The following is a 19,205-nucleotide window of genomic DNA, read 5'->3' on the forward strand; positions in this document are numbered from 1 at the left end:
TGAAGAATTAAGTTTTAAAGACGTCTTTTGGAAGTTGCTTCATCGAAGAAGCAATTGTCACACCATGAAGTTGCTTGCATGGGCTATCCCAGGACATTTCTTCATCGCTGAAACCTTCTAACTTAAAAAACTTGTTGCTTTCCGAGGGGAGTACTACTACTAACCCAGCAAAAGCGCCTAATGTGTATCACATTAGCAGGTGCCAAACAAATCTAAATTATCCAAATGACAGTTTTATGCATTTCTCATAGTAATCACAAATAGAAGCTAATACAAATACATGGCTCAGATCAAGAACCAAACGGGCAAACTCGAGTTTCACAGTTTGTTACTTCAACTACCGAACCAGATGAAGATCCCCAAAATTGCACATGGCCCCAAACTTAACTATGCAATAATTGATGACACGAAAATTACAAACAAATAACAGTAGAAACAGATTTTACAACTGTTTATTATTTAATAAACTTTATACACTGTACAAGCAGAAACCGGAAATCACAGGGTGCTCACAAAACCAAAGTAGAGATTCCAACTCCTATGTACAAAACAAAAAAAACACAACCCCCTCCACCTTTATTTATAGTTCCCTATCTCTCTCATCAGTTTTCCTGTAGCTTATACACAGAGTTAACGTATTCTTCTGTGTCCCAAAGAAATGAACCAAACGCAATTGCCTCCAAAACCAACCTCTTCATGCTTGAAAATGATGTCGAGATCACCTCATCAGTCTCAAGCAAACCTTTCTTTCCATCCCCAAAGAGTGAACAGCTGTGCTTCTCAATCAAATTTACCGCTTCCTTAGATTTCAGTTTTGCACATCTCTGCAATGTTTCTGGGTCAAACCCCATGACATAACACTTCAAGTTTTCTCTCTTTGATTCCAGTTTAGTTGACCCTTGACCCAAAGAAAAAGATTCTATGTTGTTAACCCGGCCAAAAACAAGATTTTTCATTCCATATGGCCACATTTCTGGGAACTGAAGGGAGTTCCTATTACTAACATGAAGATTTTGATGTGCTAACGCAAGACTACATTCCAAGTGGTGCCTTAATGAAGCTGACTTAAGGAAGTACCCATATAAGATTGAGGCAGCATATAAATGGCCGAGGTGGACTCGTTGTATCTGAGTTGTTGCCCAATTGTCTGTGACACTGGAATTAGCTCTCAAGCCAACAACAGTAGAGATATGTTCCCTTATCATCTCCAAAACCTCCAAGCTATGAATGGACTCTAGCTCCCAAACCTTTGAAGGCCAAATTTCTAGTCTTCCATTGTAGATGCATCTAGAGAGCTTTGGTACCAATGGAACTCTGATCTCAGAGAACTTGTAAAATATTAACATGTACATAACATCTTCAACAGCAGTTTGGCATTCATGTTCTTTCAACTGGGCAATCCTTCTGGCATCCAAAACACAAAAAAGATTTGTTACAATAAATAACAACAGACACATACTTTCAAAATAAATTGTTTTAGGCCACCAAGGTGTTTCAAGTTCCAATGGTTGCATCTACCCTAATCTGTTAAAGCTTGCAAACATGCTGATAAAGTAAATCAACTTTGGGGTTACTATAACAGTAAAATTTGCCTTGGTGCATGGTACAGATCAACAGCCCAATACTATCCATGTCAAGCATAGCTGAGACATTTTAATCCTCCCTCAACTAGCAATTGTTTTCATTACCTTAAGATTCAGAATTGATACAATTATAGAGTAAAAACAACGGGTATTAATTCAACTTAATAGCAAGTAAACTTAAAAGACAGCCTATAACGATTTTAGAAACTCAGGTTTACAGTATAATAAGGTGAAACAGTATAAAGTTAAAAAGGTTACAGAGGAAAATCAATCAATAAGTTTCAAGCTATTGAAAGAACATGAAAAATATATATATGCTTCAGACAAGTGGCATGGTGAATTTACCATTAACACCACCTGTGTGCTTTTAGCTCAACAAGAAAATCAGACAGCATAGACCCTACACTCCTAAGTAATTAAATTCTATTAGTTTAATGCACCCAGGAAAACCGAATGTCCTGGGTAATTCTAGGCAACTCAAACTCTCTTATGTCTACAGAGCTTCAAAAGCTTTTGACGTTCAAAAAAGATATATGAAAATGAGTTATACTAAATAATTATTAGGAAAAAAAAACGGTGACAAAGACTTGGTGTCTGGCAATTTTAAAAAAAAAGAGGTGTAGGAGACAAGTGATGGATGTAAAGATCACAGAATAATCCTACTGCGGATTCCACTCTAGAATGGGAATAATATCTAAACATGTCTGAGAACAAGACAAAATTGATGCCATTTACTACACCAGGCTACCAATATAGACATCATTCACATATCTTACCCGAATTCAATTCCAAAACACTCAAAGGAGTTATTCAACACCCAAGAGACTTCAATGAAATCAAATGGTAGCTGAAAACATGCTAACTGTATCATGCATGATCTATCAAATTAGATCCATCATATAGTTGACACTTGACATAGCTTTACTCCAGTAACAACATCGAATGAGCTATTTCTTCGGACCCAATATATGATAACTAAAGAATCTATCCAAAGTCAAACCCTGGTTCAGAACCACAAATTAACTTAGTGTTCCTTTTTATTTTTAAAATTTTGTAATCATCAACACTATTGGGAGTTACAATTCTTCTTAAGCTTATATTCTGCATCACCCATGAGCATCTAGACTTCTTCATTCATGTGAAAAGCATGATTTTCCTGGAGACCGTTCAAAGAGGAGCATTCTCTAGTTCTCAAAGCAATCATTTTTACAGAAGAAGAGATGGGACTGCACTGCATGTGAAGCGAATTACGCAATTATGAATAAGTTGTTAAAATACTCCACTGTTCTATCCCATAAAAACCCTAACCCTAATCAATCATAATTATAAAAATTAAAAAAACAATTAAAAACTTTGATGAATTAGAATTAAGAAAATTAAAAAATTCCACCAGCTTCTTAGTAATAAGATAAATCAAACTTACCGACACAATAATCACAACTTACCAACAACAGGAATCACCACCATATGCGGAACCAGAACTACTCTGTACAACAACACCCAGTTACTCTAACAAGTGGAGTACACTAATCCAGTTTCATCAGCGCCAAACACACAATCAATCACAATTGAACCAACAAAAACTCCAAACACATGCACAAAAAACATAGTACCTATGAAGTGAGGCTTCATCGGAGCCAGTGCTCAGGAACATCCGAGTAACGGCCGCGTCACGATCATCAGCCAACTGTTTCAACTCATCCGAAACCGCGACATTGAAGAACTGCCGTTGGTTCTGCAACACGCTGCTTAAAAACTTGCCGGCCGCCGAGTTCAACTCGATCGGCGTGTTCAACGGGCTGCTACTAAACTCACAGTGACTGGGCCCTGCCCTCGCAACAACGAGACTTTGTCCGAGGGACTTACGGGCGGTGAAATTATTAGGAGGGAAAGAATTGGGAGCTTTGGATTTTACCGCGAAAGGTAAAAACGGCAGCGTTCGAGCGGTCTTGTGAAGGGAGAGACTACAGTCCATCAACTGAGTATGGTAGCCCTAAGAAAAAAAAATTTGAAATGGTAGGATTAGTTGGAAGTTGAGTCAATATATGCCATTTGGATAAGAGTTTTATTTGGACTTTGTGGGTCTCTGGTTCTGATAGGCTTAGAAAAATCGTGGGAGACTGCGATTCTGTGTTTTATGGTGTATGTATTTTCTTATGTTTACCATTTCTCCATCTGCCACGTGGGTGAGTGAATGCATGGGTTAGGTGCAGTGTTGGATGGATTTTTTTTTATTGGTGGTGTCAGTAGACGATTATTTTAGCTATCATTGTCAAGATAACTTTTACTTTTATGTCTTATCCAGATTCCTGAATGAATTATTGATAAAAGAAAATGTTTTAAACCATAAGAAAATGAGCAGGTGGAAAATATTTTCCATTATTTGATTGAAAAGAGACAAAAATATGAACCTAATCTTATATAGTTCGCTTGAAAAAGAAGTTAGCATTCACCGAATGGTAATGGTGCACATTGGATTGGCAATACCAGTGGCTCCAACGCCCAACATGAACAAATTAATTAATCACTATGCAAATTATAACTTATTCTAAGCACCGCCCAGAAACCCTGAAGAAGCAATGGGCTGATGGGTTTGAAAGACTTTTACTCTGGGCAAATAGTTAGCGGCCCATGGGGTTTCATGGGCTCATGGCAGTATCCATTAGAGCGAACGACTGTTGCCGCCCATGGCCTCCTTTGTTTCTAGCTTTGATTTCATTGAACTTATACTTCTTCTTTTTTAAACCAAGGTTCAAATTGTCATACTGTTTGTGTTTGGTAGTGAGAAGTAGGGGTGTTTGGTTCTGGGTACCCTGTATTTTTTTAAGGAACCGAAACTAGAATCTACGGTTACTTGAAATTTAGAACCGAGGTACCCAAAATCGGAACCTGTAACAACGATTCTGGTTCTGGGTACCATGTAAAATTACATGACCCCCCAAAAGTTTTTAAAATAGCAAAAAAAAATCCTTAAAAACTTACAAATACCCCCCCATTTGGAACTTGTTAACAAAAATAAAATTACAAATTATAATTCAAAATTCAAAATTACAAACTTCATTACTTTGTAAAGATAGATTCTCAAAAGTCAAACCAACTTACTTTAAATGTTATGAAATATAAATGTATTCACATTACTTTTTCTACAAAAGTTTTTATTAACCCTTTACTCTTTAATTTTATTTTATATTAGTCTCGGTTCCCGATTCCGATTTCGATTCCTAACTATAAGAACCGGAACCGGAACTGCATAGTAACGGTTCCAAAAATTTGGAACCAGAACCTACCCGTTGACGACCGGTTATGGGTAGGAATCGGAACCAAACCTCATGTACCTGCCGGTTCCGGTTCCAATCGGTTCTTTTGAACACTCATAGTGAGAAGTGTAATAGACAGGCCAAAAATAGTTCAAGAATAATTGGTTAAGTTTTATTTTGGCACCCATTTATCAAATAAGTTAATATCCCAAGGAACAAGTGTATTTTGATAAAATACAAGAATATAACAATTCTTATAGTACCATAGAATATTAAATAATTGTAAAGTAAGAAAATACCAGTAAAAAAAGTTCAAGGTCTCATGTTAATAACCATATGCTAGCTAATTAACGAAAAAACAATCAAAACAAGTTACAACAAATTAATGTTATGTCAACCACACACGTGTTTCTGCACAACAAATTATCCCCAAGTCCAAGTTAAAATTTTCAAAACTTACAACATAATTTTGTAAGTACTAACCATATTCAAAATCTATAAATTGATATAATTGTCATAAGGAATCTAAATATTGTAGAGAAGAATACCACCAACAATCATAGCTATGGCAGCCTCCAATATGAAGACATGGGTATTGAGCTTCACTCTAGTCTAGTTATTGATGATAAACATTGTTGCTTGTTGATGCATCTGAATCTGATCATCATAAAAACTTTTTAGTTTTAAGAGAACTATCCAATCATATTATACACAATTTAAAAGACTATATGAATTCGTGGATCTCATTTACAAGTAGAAGAATAAATCTTTCAACAACTATGAATTGATGGATCCTATTTAAAAGAAGAAAGAATCTTTCGATAGAAGGATTTCAAAACTTAAATTGAACGATGAAAATGTCTTGTTTAATTAATTGTATTTTTGTGATTCACTTCAACTTTTATCTTACTTTACTTAGGTTATTGCTATAATTATTGAAATTTATGTAAGAATATTGGAATATTTTAATATTTATAGTTTTATTATTAGATAAGTAATCTTTTATTTGATAAATTTGTAACTTAATTATCGGAGATTCATGTAATCTCTTCCTATACAGTAAAGACTCTAACTTGTAAAGAGATATGAGAAAATTAATCAAAATCATTACAATTATTTGTCAAATCCGAGGAACCGCCGATTCTAGCTCCAAATCCCAAAAATCGGTTGATTTTCCGTGTGATTTGGGCGAGTACCCAGACTTGCTAACCCTCTAAGAAAAATAGGCCTGACATGGGGGTGAATGGTCACGAGGCATCTCCAAAATAGCGTGAAAGAAGTGCTCTAATGCAGCGCCATTTTCTGCATCAATTTGGGGTGGATGAACAGTACAATATCAAATTTGGTATAATACTGTTCATTAACGTGGCGCTGTTTACTTAGTAAAAAACAAATTATTATTATTTATATTTAAGTTAATATTTATAATAATAAATTCATAATAATAATATAATTCAAAAAATAATAAAAAATTAAAAACAAAATTTTATTCAATCCAAATATTAAACTACAATAACTCAAAATAAAAATTAACATTAATTTAAAAACACTAAAATTAAAAAAAAAATACAACGTAAACTAAAATAACAATTTAGTATTCCGATAGATTAGTTCCGGATCTTCTAAGATCATTAAAATATTGGAAATAACTAGAATTATTTTGAGATCTTTGACCTTGTTGTTGACATAAACAAAAATAATGTTTTTCCATATTAAATGTAATGTTTATTTGATTAAATTAGTATAATTTTCAAAGTAATTATTATTTAATAAAAATATCATTTCCAATCTTTAATTAATATATACAAAAATAATGAATGAAATAGATTAATTGTTGGTTATTACAATAAAAGAAAAAGAAAAAGGATATTCTAAAAAATATTAATTTTAGTGTAATATTTGGTGCAATGAGTTGGAGATGCAATAGTGTTTTCACACAAAAAATCACACTAATTTGGTGTGAAACTTACACCAATTTGGTGCAATAGGTTGGAGATGGTCTTATACGTTCCACTACAATGTCGTAGAACAGACATATGTTTAAATAAAATTAGGTTTTTAACTCTAATTCTTGGCTTCATCATCTAATAGTAATAACCGTAATATGATTGAAATATTATAGAACTTAACACTAAAATTGAATTCGTAACTTGATAGTTTTAATTTTGATGTCAATTAACTACTTAGGGGGCGTTTGGTTGGGGGTTAAGTGAAATTACTGGGGTTATATCATCTTATATTACTTGATTATCATGTTTGGTTGTCAAGTAATATAAGATACCGGTAATCTTTAAATACCAATAGTGGTTACTATTGGTAATATAAGAGGTAATCTGATTACCTCCATTTGCTTAGGTATTCTGATATTACCAGGGTTATCTTTTTTTGTTACAATTTTATCCCTTATTAATAAAAATTTTGGACAATAATACCCCTACTTTAAAATAAATTTACATAAATATTCTATTTCAATTTTACCCTTGTTAATTAAAATTTTGGACAATAATACCCTTATATTTAAAATAATTTACAGACCACCACTCACCCAGCCACCACCACCACTGCCACCCAGCCACCACCACCGGCAGCAGCCAACCACCACGGACCACCGCCAGAAAATCGTCAGAGCCTTGAAAAGGAACGAAATTCCGTGGGAGGCTCTGGAGGCTTTGATATGGCCGAAAATGGTCATATCAGACCAGATCTGGCCGGGAATGGCCAGATCTATTCTGGCCATTTCCGGCCAAATCGATGGAACTGGCCGTTAACACCCAGATCCCTGGCCATTAACGGCCAAGTCTGAGCTAGATCTGGTCGTTAACGGCCAGATCTATTCTGGCCGGAATAGATCTGGCCGTTAACGGCCATGTCCGTGGCCATTAATGGTCAGATCTTGCCTAGACCTGGCCCATAATGGCCAGGGATCTGGCCTGATATGGCCGTTTTCGGCCATCGAAATGGCCGAAAACGGCCATATCGAAGCCTCTTCGTCACGGTGAGGTACTCACGGGTGCTTTCGGAGATTTTCGGCTGTGGTTTGCGGTGGCGGCAGGAGGTGGGGGTGATTTCATCATAAATTAAAGTTTTATATAAGCGGGGGTGTTTTAGCTAAATCTGAAATATTGAGGGTTAAAAGAAATTATTCAAAAATTAATAATAAAAAGAATCTTATATTAATATTTAAAAGGGGGACAATTTAGTAATTTAAATAACATACCCACCAATTTATTCCCCATAACCAAACATATTCATATAACATACCCACCAACTAACCAAACATATTTTTTTAAAGATTCCCAATAATCTTCTAAGGTAATCTATCTTCCTAGTAATCTAACATTCCTGAACCAAACGCCCCCTTAATACTAAATTGAGGTATCGTGTTCTGTGTCTATGGTAGATTTTTGGACGAATTATTAAAAGCGTCAACAACAGCGGCTCCTAATTCCTAAGACGTGGTTCTCATGGGCCCAGTTTCAAAGAAGATTTAATGTCGAATAAGTGCAACACTATATCAAATTTGTTCCCTGTAACCTATTCTCTAGTAACTTGAAAAGGAGAAGAGGAAGGAAGAACAACATTTTGTACTTTGACCCATGAGAAACATGAGCTTTGAGCAGAAAACAACTGAATACGTAATCTTTTACTAGATATGAAAGCAAAGCAGTTTTCATTGTTCTGTATCTCAACTGTACTCAGAGTTACTGTGTGATCTATAATTTCCGACTTGCATAAGATACAAAAACCTCAACAACCCGGCTACCAATCACATGCAATTCAGGAAGAAAATCTCTGCAAGTTAAAAAAGAAAGAGGATAAAAAAAATTTGGACCATTTCTCCTTTTGTGCGTGTCATCCTTGCACAGGGCCATGCTAATCCTCTCAATATCGTTTCAATTTTATAAAGCCAACTTATATTTTGAACTAAGGAATATGAGAACAAAAAAGCTACGGACACGGGCAATTTTGCACTGAAAATATGTACCGACCTATGTATCCCCTAACTCACACCAACAATCTAGACGCGTGATTAAACAATAAAAATTTTTCTAGTGAACGGCCGTCCATCAAATATGGACGGTCGTTCACTTACATGGACTCTCGTCCATATTATATGGATGGGGGTCCATTTACTATGGACGGATATCCCCACTTAAAGGATGCCTGTCTATAAGTAAAATGCAATAAAATATTTTTCTAAAAATTAGGGACGGTTGTTCATTCGTTATGGACGGTCGTTCATCCGTTATGGACGGTCGTCCATTCATTTTGGACGGGCGCCTACAAATAAGGGACGCCCGTCCTTAACCCAAATATGAAAATTAAAAAAAAAAAAAAACTTTGGGGACGACCGTCCACAACTTACGTTTGGATGGGTGTCCGTAAGGAATGGATGCCCGTCCCTTATTGTGGTTTTAAAAAACAAATAAAAACTTTGAAGTTTGTTCAAGTGCCCATGGTGGTCGACTCTCTTCCTTCACACGGTCCAATTCCTGCGAAACTGATCGAACGACAGCATCAAATGAGAGCACATGGTAGTCACCATTTCGCTCCAGGTTTACCTCTTTGTCATCATAAATTGGGTTGCCATACATCTTTGATGTTGGCTTTGGAGAGAGTCGCTTGTGGTTCTTCCTGCCACTGAACCAAAAAGGTGGTAAGGGAGAGGTAATTTGGTGTTTGTTCAAGTGCCCAGCATTATCAGACCCCAACGGACTCTGACCCAAATCAATCCACAATGAGTTGTCTGACGACTCATCTTCACTAAAAACTGGACTTTTCATTACTTCCCCGACAAAGACACTCTCAGTTTCCCCAAATATGGTGCTTGTTCCATCCCTGTCAGAACTATTATCCTGATCCATTTCCGTATCAAATAAATCTCTCACCTGAGCAGATGTGAATGCACCAAAAAAGGCTGGCAACTGAGAACCTGGGCGAATCTTGGATGGTTTATCACCATTCACAACAACCTCATTATCTTCAACTCTAGTCAATCTATCCTGATCATCAACAAAATCACTAAGAAGACGAAGAAGAAGAAGAGCGCAGATGGGGATGAAGACAAAGAAGAAGAGAGGAGATGGGGAATGAAGACGAAGAAGAAGAGGGTTTAATGTTTTAAAAAGAATTGATAGTGTGATATTGAAAGCGTTGAGTCTAAGGAAAGTGATAATGACGTAGAAGGAGAAGGTGAGGATGATAATGATGATGATGAGGAGGAGGAAGAGGAAGAAGAAAGAAGAAGAAGCGGCAAAGGAGGAAAATGAGGATGAAAGTAAATCTACAATTAAATGGACGGAGATTGATAAGAAGAATCTCATGGATTTGGGGACTTCAGAGCTTGAAAGGTACCAACGTCTAGAGAATCTTATTGCGAGGAGAAAAGCTCGTAAAAACTTGAGATTGATGACTGAGAAGAATCTGATAGATTTAGAAGACAAAACCCATTCTTCCATTTAATGTTCCACCTATTGCAACAACAAGACAAAACCCAAATTTTTTATTTTGTTTTTTAAACCAGAATAAGGGATGGGCGTCCACTCCTTATGGTCGCCTGTCCACAATTTATGGACAAGCGTCCTTTTTTTTTTTAATTTTCATATTTGGGTTAAGAATGGGCGTCCCTTATTTGTGGGTGTCCGTCCAAAATGAATGGACGACCGTCCATAACGGATGAACGGCCGTTCCTAATTTTTTATAAAAATATTTTATTGTATTTTACTTATGGATAGGCGTCCTTTAAATGAGGACGCCCGTCTATAGTAAATAGACCTCTGTCCATATAATATGGACGGGAGTCTATGTAAGTGAACGACCGTCCATATTTGATGGACGGCTGTTCACTAGAAAAATGTTTATTGTTTAATCACACGTCTGGATTATTGGTGTGAGTTAGAGGGACACGTAGACCGATACAGATTTTCGATGCAAAAATACCGGTGTCCGTAGCTTTGTTGGTATGAGAATTGGCTCCTTTCCAACTAAAAGTAGAACGAGTGTAAGTAGCTTACGCCATCCCGATGAGATTCTATCCGTGGGCCGATGGGTGCTAATGAATTTGCACGTGGGCTTTGAGTACTTGGGTTTTACTTATGTACAAGCTTAAAGTCCATAGTTTAACAAGGATTGTCCTTTCTAAATCAGCCAATCAAAAATGTGCTCAACAATATTCCTCTTTATATTCCTTTAAATATTTGACTTGGAATTAATATAATTTTTTTTATTTTTGTCCAGTTTTAATGCTCAATTGTACATGTGCAACTCTTGCGACTTGATACAAGGGAAATTACAATAACTTAAAATAATAATGACTACTAAGGTATTTCCGCAGGATCAAATTATTCCGAAGTACACTTAGGAAATGTCAAAACTTGTTTCTTCTAAGCTAATTCCTAAGTTAGAATAGAACCACGCTCAAAATATCTATATATAATTCTCTAATGAAGCACAATATTATAGAGAAGAAAATAATATCAGCACTCACCAGCAAATCTATGGCATCCTCTCAAATGAAAACATGGGTTCTGTGCTTGGCAGTAATTTGCTTGTTGGTGATAAACAATGTCGTTGCTGATGCGTCTGAATCTGATCAACACAAACACCCTTTTAAGAAGGTTTTACTTTCGAGAAAAATTTCCAGTCACGTTGCTACGAAACGGATGATCAGAAAAATCTTTGGCAGTCGTGGTCAAAAGGACTTACTTGATGTAATAAAGGGGTCCGAAGGTGGAAATAATTAACTTGAAGAATGGAGGCCCTCCGCTTGTTCAATTGAATGTGTCTTTTATGTATCACTTCACCTCTTTGTTTACTTTGATTTGTGATGGATGAATAATTAGCGTTGAATGTACCAGTAGCCATATCGAAATTATGGTCGATGAATACTATTGCTACTAAAGAACTGCATCAACTGAAAAACAACAACTTTGTACTTTCACATAAGCAATTTTCTAGCCTGTACTGTGACCATTATTGCAAGCACTTTTATGCATTTTTATATGGATAAGAACACAAGGCTAAATTAAACAACTTAAGGGAAAATTGTCATTAAAAAAATTGAAAAACAATAGGAAAAATGAGATATTAACATGTTTGTATGGGGTATTGATGAGGGAGCAGTTCCCGCATAACCAAATGACTTATTGTCAAAGACATGATTAGAAATGGTCAAAAGTTCCCTAAACAAAGCAAAATATTCAAGTTAAAATACTTGTTGAAATCAAAGTAAAATCCTAAGAACAAGCAGAGAGCCATGGCAGTTTCAAACATGAAGTCATGGCTATTATGTTTAGCTCTAATTAGCATGCTGTTGGGGAAGGATGTAGAAGTAAGTGATGTCAGTTTCAAATCTAGCAAGCTCAAAGATAAGGGGCTTCTTCATCCTTGCAAAAGCTCTGGAATTCTGTGTGATTTCAAAAAGAGAAGTCCTCCTAGTTTTGCCAAAAGAGCTAAGAACTGGTTCTTCAAAAAAATATATGGAAAAAATAAACATCAGGCTTATTAATCAATTTACTTGTAACAGCAACTACTACAATGTGGTTGATTTTTGTTTATTAATATTATTTAGCCTAATAGATTTTGTCTGTCAATCTGGTATTTCAATGGTTCTTGTTACTGCAGTTTACTCCTACAGTTATTATCTAATTATTTTGTCTGTTTGTGAAATGAAAAACAACATCTCGTGTTTATTTAAAATCAAACTTTTATAGTTGAATGAAGCAGAAGCGCACAATGTTGAACAACTTTCCACATATAGTATGATGATGCCATTGCCATTGCCAGGGTCCCTGGAAGAAACACCATTACCAACCATGCTCATACCCCTTTCTTTTCATGCATTTGCAAAAAGTCCCTTTAGAGTAAAGGCAGATTGATAAATTGCCTCTTATAAGTAGGGCTATAATCTAACATTTAATTTAAACTACCTTTGAATTTATCAAACTAATACATCAATATGAGCAAAAAAGGTCATATCAGGTTGATGATTTTGTTGGATATTGGATGATGGATCTAACAATAGCATGTCATTACTTCAAAACATAAAGACGCACGCACCATCTTTTACTTCTTTTTCAGTTTATCTTTTACTTGGCAGGATGTAAACAGTTTTGAGTGGTGAGCATTTTTGGGTCCATGTGAGCGGTGACTTTTCGCTTTCAAAAAGGGTACGGACAGAACCAGCTGGTGCTACACTGTTCACCATTACCGTTGAGGGCTTAAAAAAAGGTACACAAAAAGTAAAGTAAGAACATCTATCTATAAATAGCTATCCTGCACTCCTCGAAGTTGAGGACCCCAATGGTACAAGGGACCGCTGGCACTGAGCAGGCGTCATAAAGTAAAACAATGATTTATCAACAAATAGCCGTTGCGTGTCTGCTATGAAAAAGATTAGTAGCCGTTGTCACCCTTTCCAGAATTTCATAAAATATGCGAAAATAGTACTCATCTAAACAAATAGTATCTAGTTACATACCAAGCAGTAATGTAACTAATGTTATTCTACTCAAGTAACTGCATAAAATACAAGTGATGTGGGTGGCTATTTCAATCCTATGGTTTTGCCTTAGCCTAAAAAAATTTGTAATCTTATTTTAAACCTAAATCGTGTAGAAAAGAATAGAAAATGGCACCCACATCACAGACCTAAATTAAAGGATAGATGCCATCCTCAAAGAGTGACACCTGGGAACTTGCAGGATCCATGACCTGGAAAAAATAAAAAAGGTAAACCTTCAAGTTAAAAACATTCTATATTTTAACTTAATAAATATAAAAATCTCAATATATAAAACTACTCACTTGGATCCTTAATTGTCTGGGTAGCGAGCCCATTGAAGTAACAAGATCCACCGAGGCGTTTAAACTGGGCCCAGTACGAGCTAAACGCATAGCTGGCATGCCACTCCAACGAATCGGGTTTAGAGCAGGCCTTCCCGGGTTGAAGCGGGTCGCAAGTTTTATTTCCCTGTGAACATGCATATGATAGAGCCGACTCCAACTCCTTCGTATTAGCTCTTTCAGCCACCACACACCAAATCTTCCCTTTATACGGCTCATTATTAGTCGGCTTAGGTAACGGCTTGTACACTTTTGTCGGCGTCTCTCCAGTCAAATCTATCTCATACACGTTTGTCTTGTTGGGATATAATAACCCGAAATGCCTCTCCGTGCCCGGACCCGGTTTCTGATTCTCGTTGTACAGAGAAAAGATAAAAGAAGGTATAACCCAACCGGGTCGAGCCGGGGTTCCAATGGGTGGTCTGGCGGTTAGTTTTTTGACGATATTCCGATTGTAAGTGGCAGCATTGTAAATATTAGCTCCAATCTGGTCATAATCTCCACCATTGGGCCAGCCCGTTTCGGCAATCCAAATACGGATGTCCGGGTATCCAAGTCTTCTCATAGCAAAAACGAGAGCATCTACCATTTGATCAAAAAGGTTGGTGTAGGTCAAGTTGGTCACCGGATCGGTGTAGGTAATATTCGAAGCTTGGAGAAGTGCGTAATCGAGATTAATGTTTTTAGGATCCGAAATCCAAGGAAAATACGTGTAAACGTCTACGAAAAAGAACGATTTCGTCCGGTTCAAGAATTGCAGCATCGGTTTCATGATAGAATCCGAAACATCGGACCGGAAGGTTCCATTTGAGGGTGGAAACGACGACTGCAGGACATCCATGGCTAAGGGTGTCCCTACTTTAATCTTTGGGGCTCCAAGGGTTTTTAAGGAATGTCTGATTTTTCGCATCGCAGGTACGAGGCTTGACCAGGTTAAGTTATCGGGGGCGCTAAGGATTTCGTTTCCGATAAGGAGGTATCGGATTTTGGTATCGGAATAATAAGGGAGGACATATTTTTGGACCCATTTGTCGGCAAGAGTCTGGCTTGAGGAAATGTTGACGATGAGATTGTTGGGGAGCATGATTGAAGCTTGAATGTCTGTGTTCTTGAGGGCTTTGAGAATCTTTGGATTGGCATCGTAGATTTTGACACGTGTGGCCTTCAGGGACTGAATGAGCTTCACCGAGTCTGATGGAGATGGAAGGTTGTCCCCCAGCTGACCATAGCATATCCCGACTTTGCTCGAGATCTTAGCACCTGATTAAACAAAAATACATGTGATTAAAACGAAAAACAATCACTGAAAATGAACTAATGAACAAAACCCATATCATCTACATTGATCAGATTTGTAGAAGACAAAAACTTACTTGAAACAGAAAACAAGATAATGAAGGCGAATAAGAAGAGATGAGCCAGACCCATCTTCGCTATTGGTGGTTAGTATCTTAAGCTTACTTCAGTGGATGTGCAGACAAGGTGCAAGTGAGAAGTGTTTTAAGCTTTGGGAAGAGGGTTGATAAGAAATTGAAGGATTGTTGAACCGAAAAAGCGCTTTAATCAAAGACTTCGCGGATTGAGGAGTGTGTCACTGTGTTGAGACTCTAATGTAATGTGGCTTGTTTCTATTCTCTTCAGCCTTCACCTTTTTACACAGATAAAGAAGTAAAGAAATAAAGAAATGATAGAGTGGTACGCAGAGAGAATCAGAGCATATGGATGAGCCTCTAATGTAATGTGGCCTTTTTCTATTTTCTTCAGCCTTTCACCTTTTTACGCAGGTAAATAAGTAAAGAAATAAACAAATGATAGAGTGATACGCAGAGAGAATCAGAGCACATGGATGAGCCCATTCGTCTAGAAAGAAAAGTTAAAAAAGATTAGATGGGAAGAAATTGGTGGGGTCTTTAATGGGTTCAGATTTTAGTGAGTTGAGCTTTAATTAATTTCCAGGAAGGATAGATAAAAGTGTAGATTGCGACTAAGAAAAGGCTAGACACCAAAAAGTACAATTAGCCGTTCAGTTCCGGGGCTTACTGGTTACGCTGTTGTTGCGTGGTGGGTTTAGGATCCTTCACATTTCACAAATCACGCTGCTGTCTGTGTCTTGGAAGAAGAAGTAGTCTTCCGTTTAGGAATGATGAATTGTGAGAAAGCTTATCATATTTGTCACTTTGTTTTACCAATAATTTTTATGTGTTTGCTGCTTGAACGAATTAATGAAATTAATTTCAAAAGTAATTGAGATAGCGTCCATACTAATCTGATTAGACTTTTCTTTCTTTGGATGAATTGAATTTAAACTTTGAAATCATCATATCTGAGTTTGGTATCCCTTCTATCTATCTCCTATTCTTATGATTTATGAGTTTGTGTGTGTAGAGGATTCATAAATATACATTAACTTACTTCATCCCAGATGCAACTACGTCTCTCTATATTAAACGGAGAAAAGCCCTGCTTATAAATTATGCATATAAAAAAATGACGAAAAGAAAGAAGGGGAGATAAATGAACACGTTTGATTATGAGTGTCAGATAGAATAAATTGTATTTGACTTTTATGTTCCGAATATGAATATGAAAGAGACTAAAAATGAAGTGGTAATAACCCAGTTGAATGCTTGAACACGTGATCCAATTAATGGAAACTGATGGCTGTAACTTTTTGGCTAAGAAATAATGAGGCACTGTGTCTATCACCATTTCAATGTGATCCCAATTAGTGGAAGGATATTTGCGTATTTGGTAGAATGACCATATTCAATCTTTAAATTGATGGAATATTAATATTTGAATTTATTAATAATCAAGAGGGAAATAAACCCTTACATGTAACATCGACCCATTTGAAAAGAATGAGAAATCAAAAGTAAAGTAATGCTGGATTGATTGATATATCAAAACGTGAATTTGCTTAATAACGCCAAAAAAAAAGATTGGAAAGCAAGAAAGCTGCTATATCAATGTTTTTTAAGAATATCATATTTTTGGTAGAAATAAATAAAATTCAATTCGCATAAACTTATTAGTCTAAAACTCTCGGATTCGTATAGTCAAAATGATTGGCATGCGCGTAACCAAAAAATTTTAAAATTTGCACACTTGCTGAGCAGATAATGTTAGTTTATTCTGCATCAACACATATGCTTCTAGTTTGGTAATTAGACATATAATTTAAAGTTATTAAATTCAGAAAATACGATCGATAATATTATTATTTCAAGTACGAGACAAAAAGACCATAACATTACAACTCATAGTCATAGCTGGAGATTCGATACTATTGAGAATATTTTAACAATGTGTAACCCTTAACTTTGAACAATATTTTCCTTATTCTATTTATTTATTATTGATGTGATATATATCCAACAACAAGCATAAATAATCATCCATCTCACCTCAATTTCTCAATAATCATAACATTTACATATTTAAAAGAAATCTCTACTCACTTGATTTTCTTAAACTTTAACTTGAGTTAGATTTTGAGTGGAATTTACTTACCTTTTGCTTGAGTAGTCTCTCCTAAGCTCTCTACTCTTGTTGGATTCAAATCTTCTCTTAACCCTAAGCATAAACTTCATAAGAACTCAATTTTTACACAAATAAAACATAGATAAAGAGCATGAATCCTTACCTTTTGATGCCTTGAATCAAAACCCTATGAAAATCTACTCAAAAGCCCTCAAATTCCTTGGAGAAGTGAATGAAAATTTGAGAGAAAAAGGAGGAGGAGTGTGGGGGTGGTATGAACGAAATAAGGGTTGAAAGTGGAAGAATTGGAGAAATCTTTTGGGAGTGTTTGTGCTGTGTAGGTGTGGTGATGATATGGGAGAGTTTTTCTCTCAATTTGGATGATTTAAGAAACCAGTTGATTGATAATTGAATTAGGGTTTGTTTATGCACAACTATTGTTTGATGAAATGCCCAAATGAAAACATGTTACCAAACTGCCCTGTCACAGCCGTAACTTTTTTAGTGATTTTTGGGCATCTTGTAGATTGAACTGGGTTTAGACCAAAACATAAAAGTTATAACCCTGTCCCTAATCTTTAAAACAAGATAAAAATCGTAGCAATCCGATGTGTATAACTTAAGTTATGCCTTCTTAAATAAGACCTGTGTAGAATGACTATCTTTGATGCAACATTGCATTTGTGCATTTAAGTAAGAAATTTTAAACATGTGCCATCCATATGCATATAATTGTGTATGTGTAGAAACATAAGAGAGAATAAAGAATAAAGAAAGAAAGAATAAAACACTCTAAGAATAAAAAGAAATGAAGAATAAGTATTAAAGAATTAAAGAGTGTTAAAGAAAAGTAAAGAATAGGTTGGTGTGATGGGGAACCGTGAGTGTTAAGAAGAAATTCCCACATACACGTCACCTTAATTCGGTGGCATAAGAAGAAGAAGAATTGTACGACCTGTAAGAGTGTATGTGGATGAGGGTTGTACCAAGAAGAATTCCTACATGCACGTCACCTTAATTGAGTGGCCTAAGAAGAAAGAAGAATTTGAACGGTCCGCAACAGTGCATGTAGATGAGGACTGCACTCACTCACATGGCTAAGGTTCCGAATCCATATATCAACCGAGTCCGATCAGCAAAGAATAAGAAAAGAAAGAATAAGAAGAGAAAAGAAAAGAAAAGAAATAGAACAAGAAAATAGGGACAAGAAAGAAAAAGCATTTTTGTGCATTATTGCATATGCATTTTATTCATGTACATTGCCATGAATTTCATCATGGTTAGGAAGAATAGAAAGAATAAGAAAGAAAGAATAGAGGAGAAGTAGAAAGAAAGAAAAGAACAGTGAGAGTAAGAAACAGAGAAAGAAAAAGAAGAGAAAGAGTAGAATAAGGAAAGAATCAAAGAGTGATGCACGGGGATAACGGAGTAGAGGATTTACTTACTGAGCATTGTTGTGCTCACCCCGTTGCTTTCTATGCTTTTGCAGGAAATAGGTGAGGATGTGGTCGGATGGACGTCGGCAAGCGGAGAGACATGGCTACACTGTCCACCATTTTCGTAGTTTTTGTATATGTTATTTTTGTAATGTGTAAAGAATGTATATATTAAGTAAAGAAAAAACTTGGGCCCAACTACTTTTTATTCAATATATATGTATTTTTATTAAGTATGTTTTATGAGCATATTAGTAGAAAGAAGTCATTACATTTTTGGTATCAGAGCCTTTTAAATGTCACACCCAGCCTTCTACCGGCTTACCCGGCGGGCCTAGGCCCAGACCCGAGTGTGAATTCTAGGTACTGTCCCCACCTTAAGGGATTTCTTTCGCCTCCCCCACCACTCGAACTCAAGACTAAGGGGCTATAGTCATTTGGGAAGCATGGTGAGTACATGGTACTCATGGTGCTTCCTATTTGCCTATAGCCCCTTGGGCATGGGTTCGAGCCATGGGGGAGGCGAAGAAATCGCTTAAGGGGGGGAGGGGGGACAATACCTAGAATTCACACTCGGGTCTAGGCCTAGGCCCCCCGGGCAA

General features: G+C 36.3%; 2 protein-coding genes and 1 non-coding gene across 3 annotated transcripts; all 3 read right to left on the reverse strand.

The window, feature by feature from the left end:
• Positions 1-293: 293 nt before the first annotated feature.
• On the reverse strand, positions 294-3,614 carry LOC116144215 (UV-B-induced protein At3g17800, chloroplastic). Its single transcript, XM_031429663.1, has 2 exons — positions 3,197-3,614; positions 294-1,404 (listed from the first exon to the last, which is right to left on the reverse strand). The coding sequence occupies exons 1-2, from the start codon at positions 3,556-3,558 to the stop codon at positions 603-605; spliced, it is 1,164 nt and encodes a 387-aa protein (XP_031285523.1). The 5' UTR covers positions 3,559-3,614; the 3' UTR covers positions 294-602.
• A 5,046-nt stretch (positions 3,615-8,660) lies between these two features.
• Positions 8,661-8,763, reverse strand: LOC116144295. The gene has a single exon (XR_004130242.1). It is a non-coding gene; the product is annotated as a U6 spliceosomal RNA (small nuclear RNA).
• Positions 8,764-13,243: 4,480 nt separating this feature from the next.
• On the reverse strand, positions 13,244-15,422 carry LOC116144159 (probable glucan endo-1,3-beta-glucosidase A6). The gene is made up of 3 exons (XM_031429615.1): positions 15,058-15,422; positions 13,646-14,944; positions 13,244-13,552 (listed from the first exon to the last, which is right to left on the reverse strand). Exons 1-3 carry the CDS (start codon positions 15,110-15,112, stop codon positions 13,515-13,517), a joined length of 1,392 nt encoding a protein of 463 aa, XP_031285475.1. The 5' UTR covers positions 15,113-15,422; the 3' UTR covers positions 13,244-13,514.
• Between the last annotated feature and the right edge of the window lie 3,783 nt (positions 15,423-19,205).

The sequence above is a fragment of the Pistacia vera genome, unplaced genomic scaffold (assembly GCF_008641045.1).
Source record: "Pistacia vera cultivar Batoury unplaced genomic scaffold, PisVer_v2 Contig44, whole genome shotgun sequence".
NCBI classification, from domain to species: Eukaryota; Viridiplantae; Streptophyta; class Magnoliopsida; order Sapindales; family Anacardiaceae; genus Pistacia; species Pistacia vera.

What these genes read in the sequence shown, in the direction of transcription:
- LOC116144215 (XM_031429663.1), bottom strand. Translation starts at nt 3,558, where the DNA reads ATGGACTGTAGTCTCTCCCTTCACAAGACCGCTCGAACGCTGCCGTTT. An exon ending in GATGAAGCCTCACTTCATAG is followed by an intron (nt 1,405 to 3,196) that starts GTACTATGTTTT and finishes TTTGGATGCCAG; the next exon opens with AAGGATTGCCCAGTTGAAAG.
- LOC116144159 (XM_031429615.1), bottom strand. Translation starts at nt 15,112, where the DNA reads ATGGGTCTGGCTCATCTCTTCTTATTCGCCTTCATTATCTTGTTTTCT. An exon ending in TATCTTGTTTTCTGTTTCAA is followed by an intron (nt 14,945 to 15,057) that starts GTAAGTTTTTGT and finishes TTGTTTAATCAG; the next exon opens with GTGCTAAGATCTCGAGCAAA. An exon ending in CCAGACAATTAAGGATCCAA is followed by an intron (nt 13,553 to 13,645) that starts GTGAGTAGTTTT and finishes TATTTTTTCCAG; the next exon opens with GTCATGGATCCTGCAAGTTC.